Here is a 20147-nt window from a genome sequence, read left to right as displayed (position 1 = left end):
TTTATTTGTAAATGACTACAAAATTTTTGTGTAAATGTACCATAATGGGCCCCTTTTGGTCAGACACTAACTTTGTTTTCCTTTATTCCCTATGAAGTACTGAACACATTTGCAGCATCACTTTGTACTAAAGGAGTTCAGGAAATGCCCCCATTCCCTCCCCACCCCATGAAGGAATGATAGGAGGTAAGGTAATGAACATCATGAGTGTGGAGGATTTTACGATCATGAAGGGGAGGAGAGAGATGGAATGCTGGCTAAAGAGACAAAGAGTAACTGCTTGATGAGAATATTCTTTTTTTTTTTTTTTTTTTTTTTTTTTGCAGTGCTGGGAATTGAACCCAGGGCCTTGTGCTTGCAAGGCTAGCACTCTACCGACTGAGCTATCTCCCCAGCCCGCATTACATATTTTCTAAACAGTTTCAAGTGGTTTTATTTGTTCTAACTCCTTACAATAATCCCCTTTTTGGAAATGCTGACGCATTTTGCTTGTCTTGCAATTCTCCACTTGCTTAGTTCCCCAAATGGAGGGTGGGGTGCTGGTCAGTATTAGTAATCAGCTCTGCAGGGAGGGTGGAACCTGCTGGGGATGGCTGAAGGAATGGCGGGGTAGTGCAGGTGCTGGACCATGTCTGAGGCCGCCGACAATAGACAAGGCCTTAATGCAATGTCTGGCACACAGTTCTCAAGCAAGTTAGGAAACTGGGTTTCACAGTCAGTGAGACTGTAGCCACCACTGTGGAGCCGCCCAGCCCACCTCTCCTGACCCTACATGTAGCCCTCGGAGCTGTCCCCTTCAGCACTCAGGCTCCCCGCTCCCCCATGCTTCTCTCAGCTCATTTTCACCAAGGAGAGATGAGAAACAAAGGACTGGGGAATCTACATTATTATAAAGCATAAACAAAAGAGCAGCCGGATCTTGGAGGCTCTTAGTAAACACTAGGGAGGGACCCAACTCCATGCGAACAGAGCCGCTTTCCTACTGGGGTTTTGCAACGCCATGTGGGCTGCTTGGTAGCGCATGCTCCGTGGAGGGCCAAGAAAGCAGCTGGCTTCCATGGGATGTCAGGTGAGGAACAGAAAATCTGGGCTTTGGAGTTAGAAGTCTGCACATCCCAATCTCTTACTAGCTATGGCTTTGGGCAACTGATAACTACCTGAGCCTGTGCAAGTCACTGCCAGGATTCAGACTAGTAATACAAACACTTCTGATAAATATTCTGTAAGTGAGTGTGTGGTCTTTGCTCTAACTGGAGCACACCTTGCCCTGTGTTTTCTGTCTTCCTCCAGAATTCTGAGTCACATAAAGGCCCTTTCTAGGAAAGTGAATGACAGACTGTTTCTAAGCAAGTGACCCTTGTAGGTCCAGAGGCTGCTGTGGAACAACACACAGGAAAGTTATCTCCAAGTCTGTGCTCAGAGGCCACAAAGACAGCAGAGCTTGAGAACAAAGTCACTGTTGGTGCATTCAGTTCTGGGGACTATGCGTGTGTTTATAAGGTAGGGCTTTGGACACTTCTCACATTTACCATGTGAAAAACACACCATGACTCCCAGAACACACCGACCAGTCCAAAGTGCAGCTTCAGCTCTTTTGAGCAACACAGAAGTGGAGAAGCCTGGTTGTTGGTGCCCACAGCCCCAGATCTCAAAGACTTCACAGAGATGTCTGCCCCACGGGCCAAAGGACCCCTTGGCAACATTACTCTGGCTGCCCTTGGCGTTTCTGGGAACTGGTTGTTTGTGTGTCAGGACTGGACTAGCCCACATTTTTGTAGTGGAAAGCCTCAGTCCTGATACCTATCCAAGCCTGGCATGTGGGTGGCAAGGGAGGGGACATCACTGGTTCCTGCCATGGAGATTATTTAGGCTGCCTTCTGCAGCCACATCAGTCCTGTCTAGCAGCTACCAGAGCCCCGAGGGAGGTTCTGAACCTGGTACCTCTCCAGAAGTGTGAGTACAAGGGCTCAAGTTCAGCTAGTCTCTCTGGAGCCAGTGGGCTCTTTAGACTCCTAGCCTTGGCTTCTCCTGTTCTTTCTATAATGTCCTGTACGCTCTTTCTATCCATTAACCCCATGAAACAAAATCTTACATGATCCATCTCAAACGCCACTGCCTCAGGAAATCTCCATAGTGATCCTTCTTTTGTGTGTGTGTGTCATAGAAACACATTCATTTCTCACCTATCCAGATGCACTGCCAACTCAAGGGTGGGGACGAGTCCTCTGTCTACCATTAGTCTGAAGCACCTACAAGTGTGAGCACTGGACTTTGCACGGACCTGGACAACTAAATAAACAAATGATTGACATCAGGTCAGTGATACTGAGCTCAGTCGAACCCTCTTCCTCGAAAGACCCTGAACTAAATGTTTCATCAGCTATTCTAAACCATGTGATAACTGGTTCCAGTTCCAAGATCACAGCTGGAGAATTCCCTTAAAGTCAACTCAGAGACACAGGGTCATCTCCAGTTAGACCTGGGAATTGGCTACTCTGAAAAATTCCTGATCACTGTCAAAGATAGGTAAGCACCTGGCTCTCTTCTTGATGACAGAAAGGAAGGGAAGCTGTGGTGGAAGAGCACACCTGAAATCCCAGTGACTCGGATCCCAAGGAAGATCCCAAGGTCGAGGTCAGCCTCAGCAATTTAGTGAGACCCTGTCTCAAAAAAAAAAAAAGTAAAAAGGACTGGGGATGTAGCTCAGTGGTAAAAACAACCCCAGATACAATCCCCAGTGTTAGAAAAATAAAGGAAGGCAATGATCCATTCTCATTTTTAAGGGAAGTACAGGCACCTCTGAAGGACAACGGGGAAGTGGAATACAGATCTGAGGTCAGGACGGCTGGTGGGGAAGCAGGGCGCAGCCAGCCCTGGCTTAGTGTGGCGTCACAGACGCACACAGAATGGAGCCTGGTGGTGCCACAGAGAAGGTGAGAGGAAACTGGAAGCCTCCAGACCCCAAGCCACGGACCCCACAGACAAGCTGCCAAGAGAAGCAAAGCAAGAAAACCCAAGTGGAGGTGACTTATTTCATCAGCATCCAGTTGGTTAAAAATAACTTCACTTATTAGTTTAAGTGAGATCACCACAGGCCTGGAAATTCACTGTCAGTGAAACAAAAATACTGGAAGGAAAATGAGAGAAGGCTCCATTGGTGATGAACTTTATTTCAATAAAGAAGCACAGGAGGAAGCTGCCCTAGCATTGCACCCGCCCTGTGTTCCTTCTGGGCTCTTCGCAAGGCAGACGTCTGACGTTCTGGGAGTCAACTCTCCTCTTTCATCTCGCGAAGGCAAGCAGCAGCACAGTGCTCAGTGCCATGAAGTGTCACCCAGAAAGCAGCAGCCTTTGAAGAAGTGTTGCCCTGGGCTCGTGCTCATCTGGACCCCACCTACCCCAACGGCATCAAGACACTGCACCTTTCTGCAGCGACAGATCTCCCTTGTTGATTGCTTTGAACAATGACGATGAGGAAAGCCACAACTCCACTGAGAAGGGTGGAGGGCACGGGGAGCTGTTTTCCTCTTAAAGGAGGAAAGAGTGGGAGAGGACAGAACTCTTTCTGAGTGACTGCAGAGTCCATCCTGCTCTTCTAGAGAGCCCCAGGAGAGAAAAGGCCTGAGAGCCTAGTCCCACCTCAGGAAGCATGCCCAGTCTCCTCCATGGCTCACCTAAGGCCTCCTCGCCAATCGGGTCCTTGAAGGACCAAGATGTCAGTCTTCCCCTTAGAAACCCTGCTTGGTGCAGCCCTCCTGACCAGGTGGAGGCCCAGGTAGGCTCAGGTAAACCGCTGTGTGACACAGAGCCCTAGAGGACCTTTACCACAAGGGACCCCCATGCTGTGCCTGCTCTGCTAAAATGGAGCTGGTCTTCAGACCGGTGGACAGGCATCATGAGAGCCGCTACGCAGACATTATCCGAAGTGTCTTTTGCCTGGCTCACACGTGGGAGTGGGTTTGGGGAGCCCCAAAGCCACTGCCAGCATGATATTCTGCCTCTCAGACACGTGCAGACCATCTGCTGCTGGGCTTCTGTGACCTGCCTGTGCTGTGCCTGGGCCTCAGCACCCCCTCCAATTTCACTTCACAAGTGGGCTCCCCATGCCTCAGAGCTTTTTGTTGAAGAATTGCATAGATCACTTGATTTATTTAAAACATTTTTAATTTTAAAGTTATGGAAAAATGCTAAGAATGAAAAACTTCTATATACCCTTTATATCTACACATATACTCAAACTTGCATATAGTATATATATATATATATGTATGTGAATATGTATGCACATGCATCTGTATTTATAATTCTGTTTTGATTCGTTTGCAGTGCTGGGGATCAAACCCATGGCCTTGGGCAAGCTAGGTAAGTGCTCTACCACTGAGCTACATCTCCAGTCCTCTATAACTGTTTTCTAAACCATTTGAGAGTAAGTTGTAGATATGATGGCTCTTTGCCCCTAAAAACTTTGGTGTGCATTTCCTAAGAACAAGGACTTTTTTTTTTTTTTTTACATAACTTCAGTACAGTCACTCAAATTAGGAAATTTAAACAATGATACCATGCTATTATTTAATTCATAATTCAGAGTCAAATTTCATCAACTGTAGCTATCTTTTTCTGGTTCAGGATATAACCCAGAATCACAGATTGCATTTTCTTGACAAGTTTTTTTTTTTTTTAATTCTATTTTAATCTAGAACAGTTGCTAGGTTTTCTTTTTCTTCTCAACATTTTTTATAAGCGTAGGATGCTCCTCAGTTTGAGTCAGGTTTATGTTTCCTCATGATTAGATTCAAGTTATACATTTTTTGGCAGGAACACCACTGAATCCATGTGCTCCTCTGAGTGCAACACGTCAGGAGGCATAAGACATAGTTTTGCCCGTGACTCAGATTTGGAGTCACTATCATGGCTTTGATCTTCACGTCCTATAGACATGAATGGATGTTTCCTATCTTTGGTTTCGTGCACTACAATTATGGGCAAAAGGGGCACACACTTACATTCACACAACCTGTGTGCTGGCCTGTGTGGTGGAAACCCCAGGCTAGCCTGTTCAATGCTGAGGAGCCCGGGCTCAGCGGCCCTCCTCACCCTAGCAAACAGCCAGCCAACTCCTAGAAGCAAGGCTACCTGTCAAACAGCAGCTGACCACAGACTCATAAGTGAGCTGGCTGAGGCTAACATAAGAGCAGTGTAAGTTGGCGGTCCACAAAATTGTGAGCTAAATATGTCATTTTAAGTCACTGCACTTTATGGTGGTATGTTACCTGACAAAAGCTAAGTGATAGCTCTTATTCATTAGAGGAAAGAGACAGGACTCATATTCACCTGAGATCACAGAAGAAACTAGACTATCCTGTTTTTCTTCTGACTCTCTCCTGTCTCCCTCAGGGATCTGATGTGCTACCTATCTTTGGGATTCAAAGAACCATTTTAATTTACTTTTGTGGTTTAAAAAAAAAAATCACAGAACTTGTTCTTCCTGTGTCTTTCCAAAACAAAGATACATCTCTTGATTGTTTGATTAGACAGATCAAGAGTCTCTCACAACACTCTTCAGTGAAAATCAGCACATGAAGAACATTCCTGGTCAGAGACCAGACCAAAGGAGAAGCCTATCATTAATAAACCTGTGGCAAGTGTCTCCCGGGGCCTTAGTGTTCACTGTGGATCTTACGTTTACCAACTCCTCTGACCTTTTCCCTGGAGATGAGGATTTGGTGCATCTGGATGCAGCCTACGGATTTGTGTTTTTAACAAGTTTCTCTGGTATTTCTAATGATCAGAGAAGTGTAAGAAATCCTGCATTATTTAAGTAGTTCTCAACCTAGGATGTATACTAAAATCAGAAGGGTGGTTCAAAAAAGTCCTTAACGCCCAGAACATTTACATCAGAATTTCTAGGGCTGGCACCCAGGCATCAGAATTTTTTAAAATTACTTCTCACATGAGTGCAGTGTGCAGCCAAGCAGAACTAGTGCTGATTTCCATGACTGATGACTAAGAAGCTGGCTTTTTCTCCATTCACATGAATAGTCTCCTTGAATGGCACGTGTTTCTGATAATGAAGGTCTACTTATTTTGGTGCATATGAAATACTGCCCTGGAGACCTCTTTATGGTTTTCTCTCCACCACTCAGCTGACTTTCCAAAAGGAAGCTGGATTTTCCTTCCTAAGAGCAGTTTCCTAAGTTCTATAAATTTCCTTTTTTGGGAATGATATATATATATTTTTTTCTTTTCAGTGTGCTGTTCACTATAAAGACAGACTGAAGAGTAAGCTGTGAGCATTAACAGCTGTAGCAGATGCTGCTAAGGCTCTGCTGCTATTCCATAGAGACATGGATCATTCCTATGCACGGGGCCTCCCGATGAGCAACTGTGCCCCTCTTGAAGGGTGGCATTCAAGTTACAAGAACCTCTCGGCTATGCAAATCATTAAAGCAGAAGAGCCTGGGAATTTACATTTCCTGAAGCAGCCCTTCACCAATGGCTGACAGGTGGGGTATAAATACCCCAGCTCCCTCACCCAAACAGGAAAACCATGGATACGTACACCATCTCCAGAGATTTCCTGAGAGACTGGGCCAAAGCTACCCCCACTCACCACTACTGTGAACTTTGCTTCCTATTGCACCATATTACCATCTTCCCTTCCCTGTCCAATTTTTCACTACCCCATTGGCTTTTCGTTGGAAGATTTCAAGTTTTCTTTGGAAGACTTTAGAAAATCCATACCTCAAGGTCTTCTTCTCCAGAACCCAACCTGAGACAGCAACTGCCAAGATCACATACTCCAAGACCTTTACAAAGATGGTGGCACTGACCTTCATCCTTAATACAAAGGGCATTGTACATGCCACCAGGAACTGGGTTGCTCTCAGTTTTCACATCGACAGCTCTCATGATTTGCTGTTCACCACTCCCTTTGCTACACATAGTTGTCCTGAAACAGATAAAGAAGACACAGACAGCATTAGGAGAACTTCTCTGGGTTGGGAAATGAAACGGGAAAGAACAATCCTTTTCTGCTATCAGCTCTGAATCTGCAGAGATTTTTGTGATTCATGAGCTTTGGCTGAAAGCATCAATATAGAAACATTCTCTCCAAACAGAGGTCTACATTCAGGTAGACAGGTGATACTTGTGTTGAAGTCATAGGTCTTGATTCAAGTTTCAGAGGCAAAACATTGTTGATCTTTTTCAATTTTTTTTTTTTTTTTACTTCTCTAGACTTGTATTTAAAAATCAACTACCAATCTTTTTGAAACTTGTATTATTTTTCTATCCAAGTGAAGGTACATCATGTTTACCATAAGATACAACAAATGTGGCCCTTTACACCTATTTTTTGTACTTTTTTATTGTTCCTTTTATTTAGTTATACATGACAGCAGAATGCATTTTGATTCATTGTACACAAATGGGGTACAACTCTTCATTTCTCTGGTTGTATGCAATGTACAATCACACCATTCTTGTAATCATACATGTACATAGAGTAATGATGTCTGTCTTATTCCACCATCTTTCATACCCCTGCCCACTCCCCTCCCCTCATTTCCCTCTACACAATTCAACTTTCCTCCAATCTTCCCTTAGCCCCCACCCCTCCAATGTTTGGTTTCAACTTCATGAAATTCTGTTCTTTTTCTCTTGTTTTATTGCTCTTTTTTCAAATTTAGTAAGATAAATTATTAGTTCCTAAACCTTCAGCTTTTCTTATTTTCTTACATAAGCATTTAATGCATTATATTTCCCTCTAGGTTTAGCTTTAGCAACACTCTACAAGTCTGGATATATTTTTGATAATATTCAATTCTAAATATGTGCCTCTTGCCATTATAATCTATATTTTGTCCCATGTTTCCTTGACTTATTAAAATTTAATACTGGGGGCTGGGAGTATGGCTCAGTTGGTAGAGTGCTTGTCTCGTAAGCACGAGGTCCTGGGTTCAATCCCCAGCACTGCAAAAAAAAAAAAAAAAAACTTCTTGAAATTTAATACTACTTTTACTCCCTTCCCCAATAATATGTATTATTCACTGCATAATGTATAATGCAATACTATGTACTATCAATATGTATGTGTGAACTTCAAATAATTGCTACTTACATATAATTTTTTAGTGCATAGCATTATCACTGCTTTATATAACAATACAATTTCAATTATATAATATATAATTAATGTATAATTATATATTAATTGCCCATGTTAACTTCTTCCATTCATTCTTTTTCATATCTCCAGACTTCTGCCTGCAATTATTTTCCTCCTGCCTGAAGAACACCCTTTAGTATTTTGTTTGTTCGTTTGCTTGTTTATTGGTGTTTTGGTTTTGGTGCTGGAGACTGAAACCAGAGCTTTGGCACACTAGGCAAGTGCTCTACCACTGAGCTATTCCATCAACGCCCTTTAATGTTTCTCTTAGTGAAGGTTGAGTGTAATGAATTATCTTGTCTTTTGGCTATCTGAAAATGTCTACTTCATCGTTATTATTGAAAGATATTTCACTGGATATAGAATTCTAGGTTGACAGTAATTTTCTTTCAGCACTTTGAAGATATCAATCAATCCATCATCTGTGGGCTTTGTCAGTTTGTTATTGCTCTTTTGAAGATGATCTTTCTTTTTCTTATTTCTTTAAAATAATTTTTTTTCATACTTGATCCTTACCAATCTTTCCAGGATATGCCTAGTTTTATGTCTCTCTCTCTCTCTCTCTCTCTCTCTCTCTCTCTCTCTCTCTCTCTCTCTCTCCAGCACTGGGGATGGAACCCAGGGCATCAAGCATGCTAAGGCAAGAACTCTACCACTGAGCTACATATCCAACCCATGGATTTCTTTTTATTTGTCCTATTCAGACTTCAGAGGTTTTCTTGAATCTGTACCTTGAAGTTTTTCTTCAGTTGCAGATCATTCTTATATTATCTTTATTCCATATCTTCAATTTTTCCTTTTATAATTCAAATTATGCTCATCTTGTTTGCTTTTTACCTTTTCCTCTACACTTCTCATTCTTTTTCCCTCTGTTTTTTACTCTAAATATCTTACTGTGGAATACCTTTCAGTTCACTAATTCTATTTTTGGCTTTTTTTTAATTAAATTTTTTTTATTTTTACAGACTGCATTTTGATTCATTGTACCCAAATGGGGTACAACTTTTCATTTCTATGGTTGTACACAATGTAGATTCACACCGTTCATGTAATCACACACTTACATAGGGTAATACTGTTTCATTCTATTATCTTTCCCCCACCCCCTCCCACCCCATTTTCCTCTACACCATTCAAAGTTCCTTCATTCTTCTCTTCCCCCACACCACCCCCACCTCATTATGTATCATCATCCACTTATCAGAGAAAACATTTGGCCTTTGGTTTTTTGAGCTTGGCCTATTTCACTTAGCATGATATTTTCCAACTTCGTCCATTCTACTTAACTTCATTATGGAAATATGCATGCATGGGGCATATTTCCTCTATTTAGCACTATAGATATAAATATGAGGCAGAAAGGACCACAGTTCCAGATCCACTGAAAAGCTTTGGATGTAGCCTCTGCTGTCCTCTCAGGCAAATGCTGCTTCACACTTGCACATTTGAAGATGTGAATCACATGCCTCTCTGTGTCTTCCAGGCCACCTGCCAGTCAGACATCTTTAGGGTCTTCATCTGCCAAAGCAGTTCCTGGTGCCTGTTTTGCTCTGTCACATCCCTCTAGCATGAAGGAGAAGGAGGAATGGCTCCTCCCTTCTCAGAGTATGACTGAAGAACAGAATCAGCACCTCTGGGAAGTTTTCTCCTCTCTGGCCACAAGAATAACTTCTCTAAAGGGTTCCATGGGTCAGGAAGTCAGGGCACTGTGGGAATGGCTTATCTCTGCAGTGTCACGTCTAGGGTCTGAGCTGTTGGTGATAACTCAACTTTCGGGGGTTAGAATCAGCTGGGGAGCTTCGTTCACATCTCTGGCAGTTCATGCTGCCTATGGGCTAGGACATCAGTTGGAGCTGTCGGTGGGACCCTGCATGAGATGCCTCCATTTGACCCGGCATTCCTCACAGACATCTCAACACAGACATTAAACGGTATCTTAAGGCTACAAAGATAAGTGTCTCCGGACATCAGGTGGCAGCTGCTTGGACTTTTCCCACCAAACCTTAGAAGTCACATAGTGTTACTCTTGCTGTGTGCTAAGAGTAAAGGTAAAGGTCATACTCTGTTGTTCCTGATTCACAGGGAGAAGATACAGCACATCTCTTAATGGACGTGGCAGGAAAGAATCGGTGGCCAGCTTGCCTAGAATGCATAAGGCCCTGGATTTGATTCTCAACACCAAAAAAATTTAGAACCTCCATCCATCCATCCATCCATCCATCCATCCATCCATCCCAAGTTCCTACACATATGTAATGAGTATCTACAACCAAAAAGAGATTAAGACTATATACCAAACAATTAACAATCATTACGTCTAGGATGGGGAAGAAGAAAGAAATTCACTTTACACCTTCTCTATCTACATGTATCATTTGAAAATTTTATAACAAACGTACTAGTTTTGTGACTTAAAGAGAAGATTCAAAATAACAAAAATAAGTCAGGGAGGAAAAAAACGGTGACTTCACTCCAGAATTTATATGAGAATTCAAAACAAGAACATCCTGGAAGCCACTTCCCATAGCACTCTGTCTATCCTAGTGCCTCCAGAGAACTTTTTTCTTTTTTTTTTTTTTTTTTGGCGGTAGGGTACTAGGAATCAAACCCAGGGGTACTTTACCATTGAACTACCTCCCCATTACTTTTTCTGATTTATTTATTATCTAAGGTATTAAATTTATCTAATTTATTGTTCTAATTTATTTTCATTATGTTGCCCTTGTTGGCCTCGAATTTATAATCCTCCTGCCTCAGCCTCCTACATCTCTGAGATTATAGGAATGCACCACCACACCTGGCTAGAGAACAATTATTGAGCCCCCATGTAAGCCTTGATTGAACACTTAGGGTGAGTTGCAAAGGAGCGTTTCCCCCAGCTGTCCAACTTACCCAAGGGTGCCGTCGGCCAGCCAGCCTGTGGTGCACACCGTGAAGGTACAATCCTGGACCACTCTCCGCAGCTCCTCCGCAGACACCAGGTGAGCACCTCTGCTCTTACAGGAGAGCCGGGCCGTCTCCAGGTCCAGGCCCTGAGAACCATTCTGAGACTCTAGCACAAAGAGCTTCCCTGTGTGGGTATAAGCACAAACATGAGCAGTCTAAGATCCGTGGGAATTTAGTCTCAGCAAACTCATTAGCAGACACTGGTCACAACTGTAGCTTCCCAGTTGACTGAGACCCCAATGCAGTTTTCCCATTGCACACCATCTCTGGGACCAGGTGATAATAATTACTTTTTTTTTTAGTACTTACTGATGATATTTATTTATTCTTCAGCTGGTTCATGTTATTTGCCTCATTTCCCATTTTATTTTTATTGGTATATTATATATATATATATATATATATTTTTTTTTTTTTTTTTTTTTTTTTGTGGTGCTGAGGATTGAACCCAGGGCCTTGTGCTTGCAAGGCAAGCACTCTACCAACTGAGCTATATTCCCAGCCCTATTGGTACATATTAATTATACAGTATAGTGGGTTTAATTATGGCATAGCCATACATGCATATAATGTAATTCAATAAGATTCATTCCCCAATATCTCACCTTGCTTTTCCCTCACCCCTCTCTCTGATTCCCTTTCTCTACACTAATCATCTCCCTTCTACATTTATGATGTTGTTTCCCACCTCTAGCTTCAACATACAAGAGAAAGCATGCAATATTGTCTTCTGAGTCTGGCTGACTTATTGTAACATGATGTTCTCCAGTTCTATCCATTTTCCCTCAAATGACATAATTTCATTCTACCTTACGACTGAATAATACTGTATTGTATTGTGTATTATATTTATATGATTTCCTTTACCCATTCATCTGTTGATGGACACCTAGACTGATTCTGTCACTTGGCTATTGTGAATTATGCCACCATAAACAGGTATGCATGTATCTCTAAAGTGGGCTAACTGATTTCTTTTGGTAAGTACTGAGTAGTGATATATCAGGATCATATAGTAGTTCTATTTTTACTTTTTGTTTTGAGACATAGTCTCACTAAGTTGCCCAGGCTGGTCTTAAACTTGAATTCCCTCATGCTCCCAAGTAACTTGGATTACAGGTGTGATCATCATGCTGAGGTCTATTTGTTTATTTATTTATTTTTGAGGAATCTTACACTGATGTTTTCATTCACTTTTGCTGTGTGTGTGTGTGTGTGTGTGTGTGTGTGATGGGGTCTAGCTGTATTGCCAGGCAGATCCCAAACACATGATCCTCAAATAAATCAATTTGCCTGGCTTGCTTTTGTCTTCTTAAAAAAATTAACCAATCGCTTTGGCCTGTTATCTAGATAGGCCCTTCAAATCTTTCTTTTAAAAGGTGTTTTATAAAAACCATGTGGCAAGGCTCAGTGACCTGGGTTTCCCTGAGGTAGGCCGCTCGGTGCCCAAGGCATGGATTCAGGACTCGGTTCTGTCTTCTTCTGCCTCCACGGCCCTGGTGATGCGCTACACAGCAGGTTACTTCACTTCCCTCGGTCCCTTGCCTGAGGATATTACCAGGCCCTTGCCACAATAAATTCGCTTGCACACACTAGGCTTCTTTCCTACTGGACAAGACAGCAGGGACCGTGTCCAGCATATGATGGCTTCCTGCAGCCCATCGACACGTGGGACTGCAACAGGCCTCTACGTGTGTGACTGACATGGGAATGAGAACATGAATTCAGGCCAAGGTGGAAGCCCAGGCTGAAGGTAAAGAGAGCTTCAGGTGGGAAAACCATGGCATGGAAGGGAACATTGTGGTCCCCAGGCGCCTCCTAGAGGGATAAAGCAATGCCTTGGGTGGCCTGATCAGGTTTAAAGTAAAGGCAGGAAAGAACAAAACAGAATGAAACCCTTTACTCCCATCTGTCAACAGAATTTTCATAATATATTGATCTTATTAGAATAAGACACTTAACTGCACACCAAATTACAGAATATACATCTGTTTTAGGCACATGCAGAACATCTGTAAAATTGATCAAATTATTTAAAATCTAAAAGAAATCTTGAGGTATGGCTTGGCAGCTCATGCCTGTAAGAATCCCAGCTACTTGGGAGGTTGAGGCAGGAGGATCCCAAGTTTAAGACTAGCTTCTGCAACTTAGCAAGACCCTGTATGAAGGTTGGTTTTGTTTGTTTGTTATTTCCACAATCTCAGAGTGCAGGGGACTCAAACCCGTGCCTCCCGCATGGGAGGTAGGCACTCTGTGAGATGGGCTATATGGCCTGCACTAAGACTCTGTATGAAAAGCAGAAAGGACTGGGAATATAGCTTAGTGGTAGAGCACCCCTGGGTTCAGTCCCCAGGACTGCCAAAAAATACCCCAAACCAAACTAAACAAACAAACAAAACTTAAAAGACTAAAATCATACAAAGCATGCTTTTTAATCACACACACAAAAAATCTTAGCTAAAATCATTTATTTTTCAAATATCTATATAATGTTTACTATGGGCCTAATGTTGAATAAATGCTTTATGAATATTCATTATATTAATCCTTATAACAACTCTATGATATAGGTGTTATTATTAGCCCCATTTTATAGTTAAGGCTTAGTCTTAATTCTTGTCCTAGATCACACAGCTGAGATACAAAACCAGGTAGTTTGACTCCCTATCAGTGATTTTTAAAAAAAAATTTTTTTAGTTGTAGATGGACCTTTATTTTATTTATTATTTATTTATTTATATGTGGTACTGAGGACCAAATCCAAGGCCTCACACATACCAGGCAAGTGCTCTACCACTGAGCCACAACCCCAGCCCCTGTCAGTGATCTTAAATTGCTGTGTTATATTACCTCTCAATGACAAAATAATACCTAGGGAAATTCCCTTGTGCATGGAAATTTCAAAATATATTTCCAAATGAGCCATGTGCTCAAAGAATCAACCACAATTGAGATAAAACATTTTAACTCACAGGACAAAACCTCATGGAGAAACTAGATTTAAGGGAAATTTATAGCCTCAAGGCTCTTATTACAAAAAAAGTATAGTTGAAATATTAATGATCTAAGATTTAATCTGTAAAATTCTGAAAAAGAACACAAAAATCAAAGCTTCTAAAGAAGTGCAAAGAAGGAAATAATAAATAGTCAAATCAATGAAAAAAAAAAAGAATAGAGAAAATTAACAAAGCCAAAAGTGGAGTTTTTTTTTTTTAAGAATAAAACTGATAAATCCCTTATAAAAGGTTACGAGATAAAAAGAGAAAATACAAATTACCAATACAAAGAATGAAAGGGAACATTACTACAGATCCCAAGGGCACTGAAATGCTAATTACAGACTGTTGTGTTATATACGCTAGCACATTTGACAATTTAGATGGAATGGGAATTTTTCTTAAAAAAAAAAAAAGAAAAATGGACACAAGCGAATTTTAAAATCTTAATATTCCTTTATCTACTAAAGAAATTAAATTCATTATGAAATTATGAATTCACTATGAAATTAATTTCATTCAATTTTAATTGTCCACACACAAATGACTTCGCTACCAAAGCAGGCAAACAAATAAGACAAAACAAAAAAAGTTTCACTTTATAGAAACGCTTTCAGGAAACAGAAAACAACTTTCCAATTTATTTAGGAACCATCATAACCCTAATACCAACACCTGACAAAAAATGAAAATTATTGAACTATGTTTGGTGACAGATTTAATAATCCTAAACCTATTGCCCTTGCTCCAGGCTCACTTTTAAGTCTTCTCTTCTCACTGTAAAATTTCGCTTAGGGTTCCCATCCACATGTGGTTTCAAAGACCATCCTTACAGAAATGGCTCATTTTTCTCTTCAGTCCAGGTCTATTCCGTTTGCTTCTTCTATCTTTCCTCTGGACAACTGAAATATCTGATATTGCCTTTCTACATCCAAGAATGCCCCACATCCACCCTCCCTACATCACAGTTCCTGGAATCTTTCCAAAATGCAAATCTGATCAGTCACTCTACTTTCTGAAACCATTCCAAAACTTCTTCTCCTATGAGGCTCCAAATTACCTTGACCCTACCAATTTCTCTAGCACCATCTCAAATCACTTTTCCGTGGACTCTTGGCTCCAGCCCCTGTGTCCCTTGCCCCATTTTCCCTACCACTCACGGGTTCTTTCAACACCATTCTCTTCAGCAAACTCTTTCTTTGCCTTCTCTTGCTTAGTTAATTCTTACTCATCTTTCAGGTTCTCCTGCATCAAGTCAAAATCTCCCAGATTATGCTCTCAGAGCACCTTCTGTCCTTTAATATTATCAATTTCTAAAACTGCAACTTCATGTTTCATTCATAGAATTACTTAATGATTCTCTCTTCCACTGGATTTTTAAAATAAAATTTTTGTAGGTGCATGATAATTATACATAAGAATGGGATTTGTTATTATAGGTTCCTACACGCAAACAATATGATTTGGTCAGTTTCATTCCCCAGTACCTCCTTTATTCTTTCTTTCCTTCCTCTCCTTTGGTCCCCTCCTGTACTGGTCTACCTTCTATTTTTATGAAATCCTCCACTTTTTTCTTTTTCCTTTTCCCAACTGGATTTTTAAACTCCCTTCTAGAAAGTACCTTTTTCTCTTCATCATTCTATCTTCATCGGCAAGGACAGTGCCTTGTATATAGTAGATACTCAATAAGTACCTTTTGAGTCAATCTTCCCCTATAATCGTTACCCAAACATTTCATTTGCATTTAACTAACATGAAGATTTTTTCTATTTTGAAAGTATTCAAAAGTCCAGTAGTAGGTCTCCTTTATGTATGAGATGCTTATCAAATTAGTCAAGTATAAAATAAATATTTTCATTTGATTTTTTCTTACTGATCTCTTTTTTAGAAATAATTTCTGTCCACATTGATCTTGTTATATATCTGTAATGCATCACAGATTAGCTGAGCATTTTTCCTTCCTCCTGCCAACATGTAGCACATAAATAACTAAATGTGGGAAGTGGTGGTAGCTAAACATACATTGAGTAAAGAATCCTTTCATAATGTAGCTTATAATTCTTCAATGACTCCATTATAAAAGGTGGAGCTCAGCAAATGGAATTTCTTGAAAGGAAGTGGATTTATAATTCTTCATTGGAGAAATGGAGAGAAGAAAAGGGAGAAAGGGGTAAAGGAAGCATTTTTGGCAAGTAACAAGAAGACGTGTGCTGGAGTGTTGTCCTCTCCCTTTCTTCAATGACATTTTTGCCTTCAATTTTCTGTGACCCACATCAAGACAGATAGGCACAAAATATTGATCAGTATTCACATGGTATTCTACTTAAGAAGTCATGATGGGGCAAACGACTAAAAACCTCATGGACATTTCTTTAAAAGGAATTTAAATTGGCACAAAAGTATACATTGTTCAAAAGTAAATACTAGCTCCAATTCATTCAACTTGCATTCCTTAAAATCAACTTATTTTTTATAACTCTACGTTAGGCCAAAAATTCTAAAGAATTACTCATGGACTGGCTCTTAGTAACTATGGAATTTCATTTGGGAGTGATGGAAATATTCCAGAGTTAGATGTACAAGCATGGTTTGCACAATATGACGATTATACTTACAAACCACTGAGTTGTACATTTTAAAACGGTAAATTTCATGTGACTTGCCTCTCAATTTAAAAAAAATTAACAGTGATCACTGACAGTTGTAAAAGTTAACAATCATTCATCTCTAACTCTGAGGACAGGGAGAAATAAGACATTCATCTTTAATTAGAAAGAGCACTTTCACCCAGCACTTAACAACGAGGAGCAGTAAAAATCTAAGATAATAACTGCAGTATTTATTATTTTTCCTTGGTTTTCCCTTCTCCTTAATCACCACATTTTTTTTATTTTTTTGCCAGTGTTGTCTAGTTTTGTCCATTATGGTGCTAGTTAAGAATATTATTTTAAAATACACAAAGCATCCTGCAACCGCTGAGGGGTTTCCTATCCATCTGAGTCGTCCTATGCCTGACTTATTAGAAACCCTCATGGATGTGAGAACTGCTGGTTTTTAAGCTTGCTTCCTTTAGATCCTCCTGCGTTAAGTTCAGGGGGTCTTGTGCCAACATCAAAACACAGCTGAATTAGCTTTTGGAATTGATACAGGCCCCCGAACCTGCTGATTTAAAGAATATATTAAAAGCTGAATTCAGGTTCAAAAATCGAAGTGGGTCAATTCTCAAAACAATCTTCCACAATCTGGCGCTGCCTATCTCTCTATTTCATGTCTCATCCCCCCCTTGCATTTTTGGCTCCAGTCCCATTGTTTTTATCATCTGTCCCACTTTTCCTGCCACTCGGAGCCTTTGCAGGAGCTACAGCTATTCTCTCTACCCGTCCTCTTCTCTTCGCCTCGTGAATTCCACACTTCTTTTAGATCGTCCTGGTCCAAGCCCGAGTAATCCGAGGGTGTTATCTAACCAACCGTCCTGTCGTCGAACACATTTAACAACCATTGAGAAATTGAGAGATGGTGGAAAAGTTATCCCAGCAGAGGGGTTCTAGGGCACCCTAGACGTGATTTCATTCTAAAGACTCTTGACTTAGACCTTCGGAAAGCTAGCGGCGGGACCGCGGGACCAAAGCAGGGGCTCTTCCCGGTGCGCGCCCTCAGCGAAAAGAGGGCGCGTCCAAGAACCCAGGCTGATGCTGGGCGCTCAGGCGCGCGGAGACTCGGTGGGCCGAGAGAGGGATGCTGGGTCGCAGGACTGCCACTCGCCTCCTGGGCTTGTTGCTTGCCCTGCCATTCCAAAGGAGCAGCTCCCGTGCGCTCTGCCTTCCCCTCCTGGACCCCACGCTCCACCCCGGGCCCTGTCGCCTCCAGAACACTCACCATCTGCCCGCACAGAGAGGCGCGGCACACCCAGCAGGAGCAGCGCTGCCGCCCAGAGCGCAGGCAGGCGGCGGTGCGGGGCCACACGCGAGCTGGGTCCCTCGGCAGTCATGGTCCTGTTGCCGGTTGGCTGACGGGCTTGGCTGAGGGCTCCAGCTGCGATCGGGGTTGCCCGGGCCACTGCCCAGCGCGCGCCACTTGGCGCTGCGCGCTTTGCTTTGCTAGCAAGTCGCCCGCTTCGCGCCCGGAGCGCCGAGAGGAGGAGTGCGGTGAACCGGTGGAGGTTTGGGACGTTGGAGCCTGAGCGGCAGCGCTGGGGCTGTCGAACTCCCGGTGGTCTTCTTCGTGGCGCCGCGGAGGCGGCTGTAACCCGGCTCCGCCCTCGCGCTGGGCACCTGGAAGCCTCAGTGCCAAAAGGGGCTGCGCCCGACCGCGCGCAGTGAGGGCGACGGCGGGCGGAGGGTGAGGGCGCGGGGAGGCGGGGAGAACAGAGTCCGCAGCAAGACTTCTCTACCCGCGCCTGTCTGGGGTACCCAGACCAGAGGGCGACGCAAGGTGACAGACCGAGTCCCTCTGTGAGGACCGTGAAAAAATGGGTGGTTAAATCTGCTATCCACTTCTTGACTCTCCAAGAGGAAAGGCTTGACTTGGTGTCCTCTTATAGAACAGGAACTTATTTTCTTTTTTCTTCTTTTTTTGAAAAAAAAAAAAAAAAAAAAATTCCAACATGCTAACCTTGATCTAAGCAGTGAAACGCACGAAATGGCAAAATTCCTTTTCACACTCAGAAAAGGGCATCTGCAGGGATGCCTCCTTTTTAACTTTCCTGGTATATCCTAGTGTATCTCAAAGTACCTCAAAAGCACTGGTGGGGTTGCCACCACTATCACCCGCCTCCCAAATCAGGGCTCCTTGACCTCGAGAAGACCTGAGATTCGGATGCCTTCCAGCTGGTCTGGGAACTTTCTCAGTAAGTGTCTCAATGAATTCTGCTGCTGTGGTAGGTCTTTACCCTGAATTGACTCCTTCTTGCAGTTCACACCGTCCTTGTCTCCGGAGCAGCAGTTCTATTTAGTGGAGGAAGGAGGACTTGCTTTTCTCATAGAGCAATAAAGATCAATATCTTAGAACTGAGGCCCAGGTGGCACTCTACGGTTTTCAAATCCCTTACATATTCATGTATGCGTCAAGGATCAGTTGAGTGCCCACAACATGCTTGCCCAGTTTACTAGACCCGAATGAGGCCAAAATTTGTCCTTAAAAATACCCGCACATGCACACTTAAATAAGACAGATACTAAAGGGGGAAGGAGTGTTTGGTGATAAAATGAACAAATAACTGTCCCCAGTTAGTGAACCGGGTCGTAGAAATTGAAAGAATTTACTTTTCTTAATAAGAACTGGGATTTGAACTCACATCTTGTTTACGACAAACGTCATTTTTCAGGTCACATAATTTTGGAAGTGCACTGAGAAAGGTATCTTTTTTCCTCATTCCTTCCTATCAACTACAAGACTCCTATTAGTGATTGATTCCTTTATGTAATTAAGTTTTGTTTTTGAAACACATACTTCAGGGTGTCAAATGCCTGGCAATCATTCACATGTAAGTGAAAATGAATTTACTTAGCTACTTTCCTTCTAACAGTTAGCTGGTAACATAGGAGTGAGACTTCACATGTCTGGACTGGAGGAGATGTTTTAAACCTTCAGTTAATGCTGAGAATGGAGGAGAGCAACCAGGAGGCACCTGCAGGATGACCACCTGACCCACTCTGGAGCTGTGTCTAGTGGTGTTTTTGGAGCAATCATTTTGATACTACTGCCAAATCCAAATGGCATTTTAAACATTATCTTTATTCATATCTGTCTTGGTAAGTCCTAACTTGGGAAGATGGCATGCTCTAAAGGTGTATTTGGTATAACTGTTGAGACCAGTATTTGTTTCCTATAAAGTTAGACATGCACTTATTTTATATCCCAGAGATTCCTCTCCCAGGTGTACCTGCAAAAGAAATGAAAACTTATGTCCAAAAACAGGTTTTTTACAAAAATGTTCAGAGCAGCTTCATTTACAATAATCAGAAGCTGGAAACTACTCAGGTGCCATCGACAGGTGAATAAAGAAATCAAACTATCATGTTCGCATCATGGAAGACTAT

General features: G+C 42.1%; 1 protein-coding gene across 1 annotated transcript in view; it reads right to left on the bottom strand.

The window, feature by feature from the left end:
• The window catches only part of SUSD5 (sushi domain containing 5), a 50049-nt gene extending 31695 nt beyond the window's left edge, over nucleotides 1–18354 (bottom strand). Inside the window, exons 1-3 of the mRNA XM_079113987.1 lie at nucleotides 17986–18354; nucleotides 11060–11237; nucleotides 6831–6949 (exon numbers count right to left, since the gene is read on the bottom strand). Of these exons, the coding sequence (XP_078970113.1) occupies nucleotides 6831–6949; nucleotides 11060–11237; nucleotides 17986–18097 (409 nt within the window). The 5' untranslated portion in view covers nucleotides 18098–18354. The remainder of the gene's footprint in view (nucleotides 1–6830; nucleotides 6950–11059; nucleotides 11238–17985) is intronic.
• Between the last annotated feature and the right edge of the window lie 1793 nt (nucleotides 18355–20147).

This window comes from Sciurus vulgaris (genome assembly GCF_902686455.1).
Source record: "Sciurus vulgaris genome assembly, chromosome: 16".
NCBI classification, from domain to species: Eukaryota; Metazoa; Chordata; class Mammalia; order Rodentia; family Sciuridae; genus Sciurus; species Sciurus vulgaris.
This window is presented reverse-complemented; position numbering and strand designations above follow the sequence as displayed.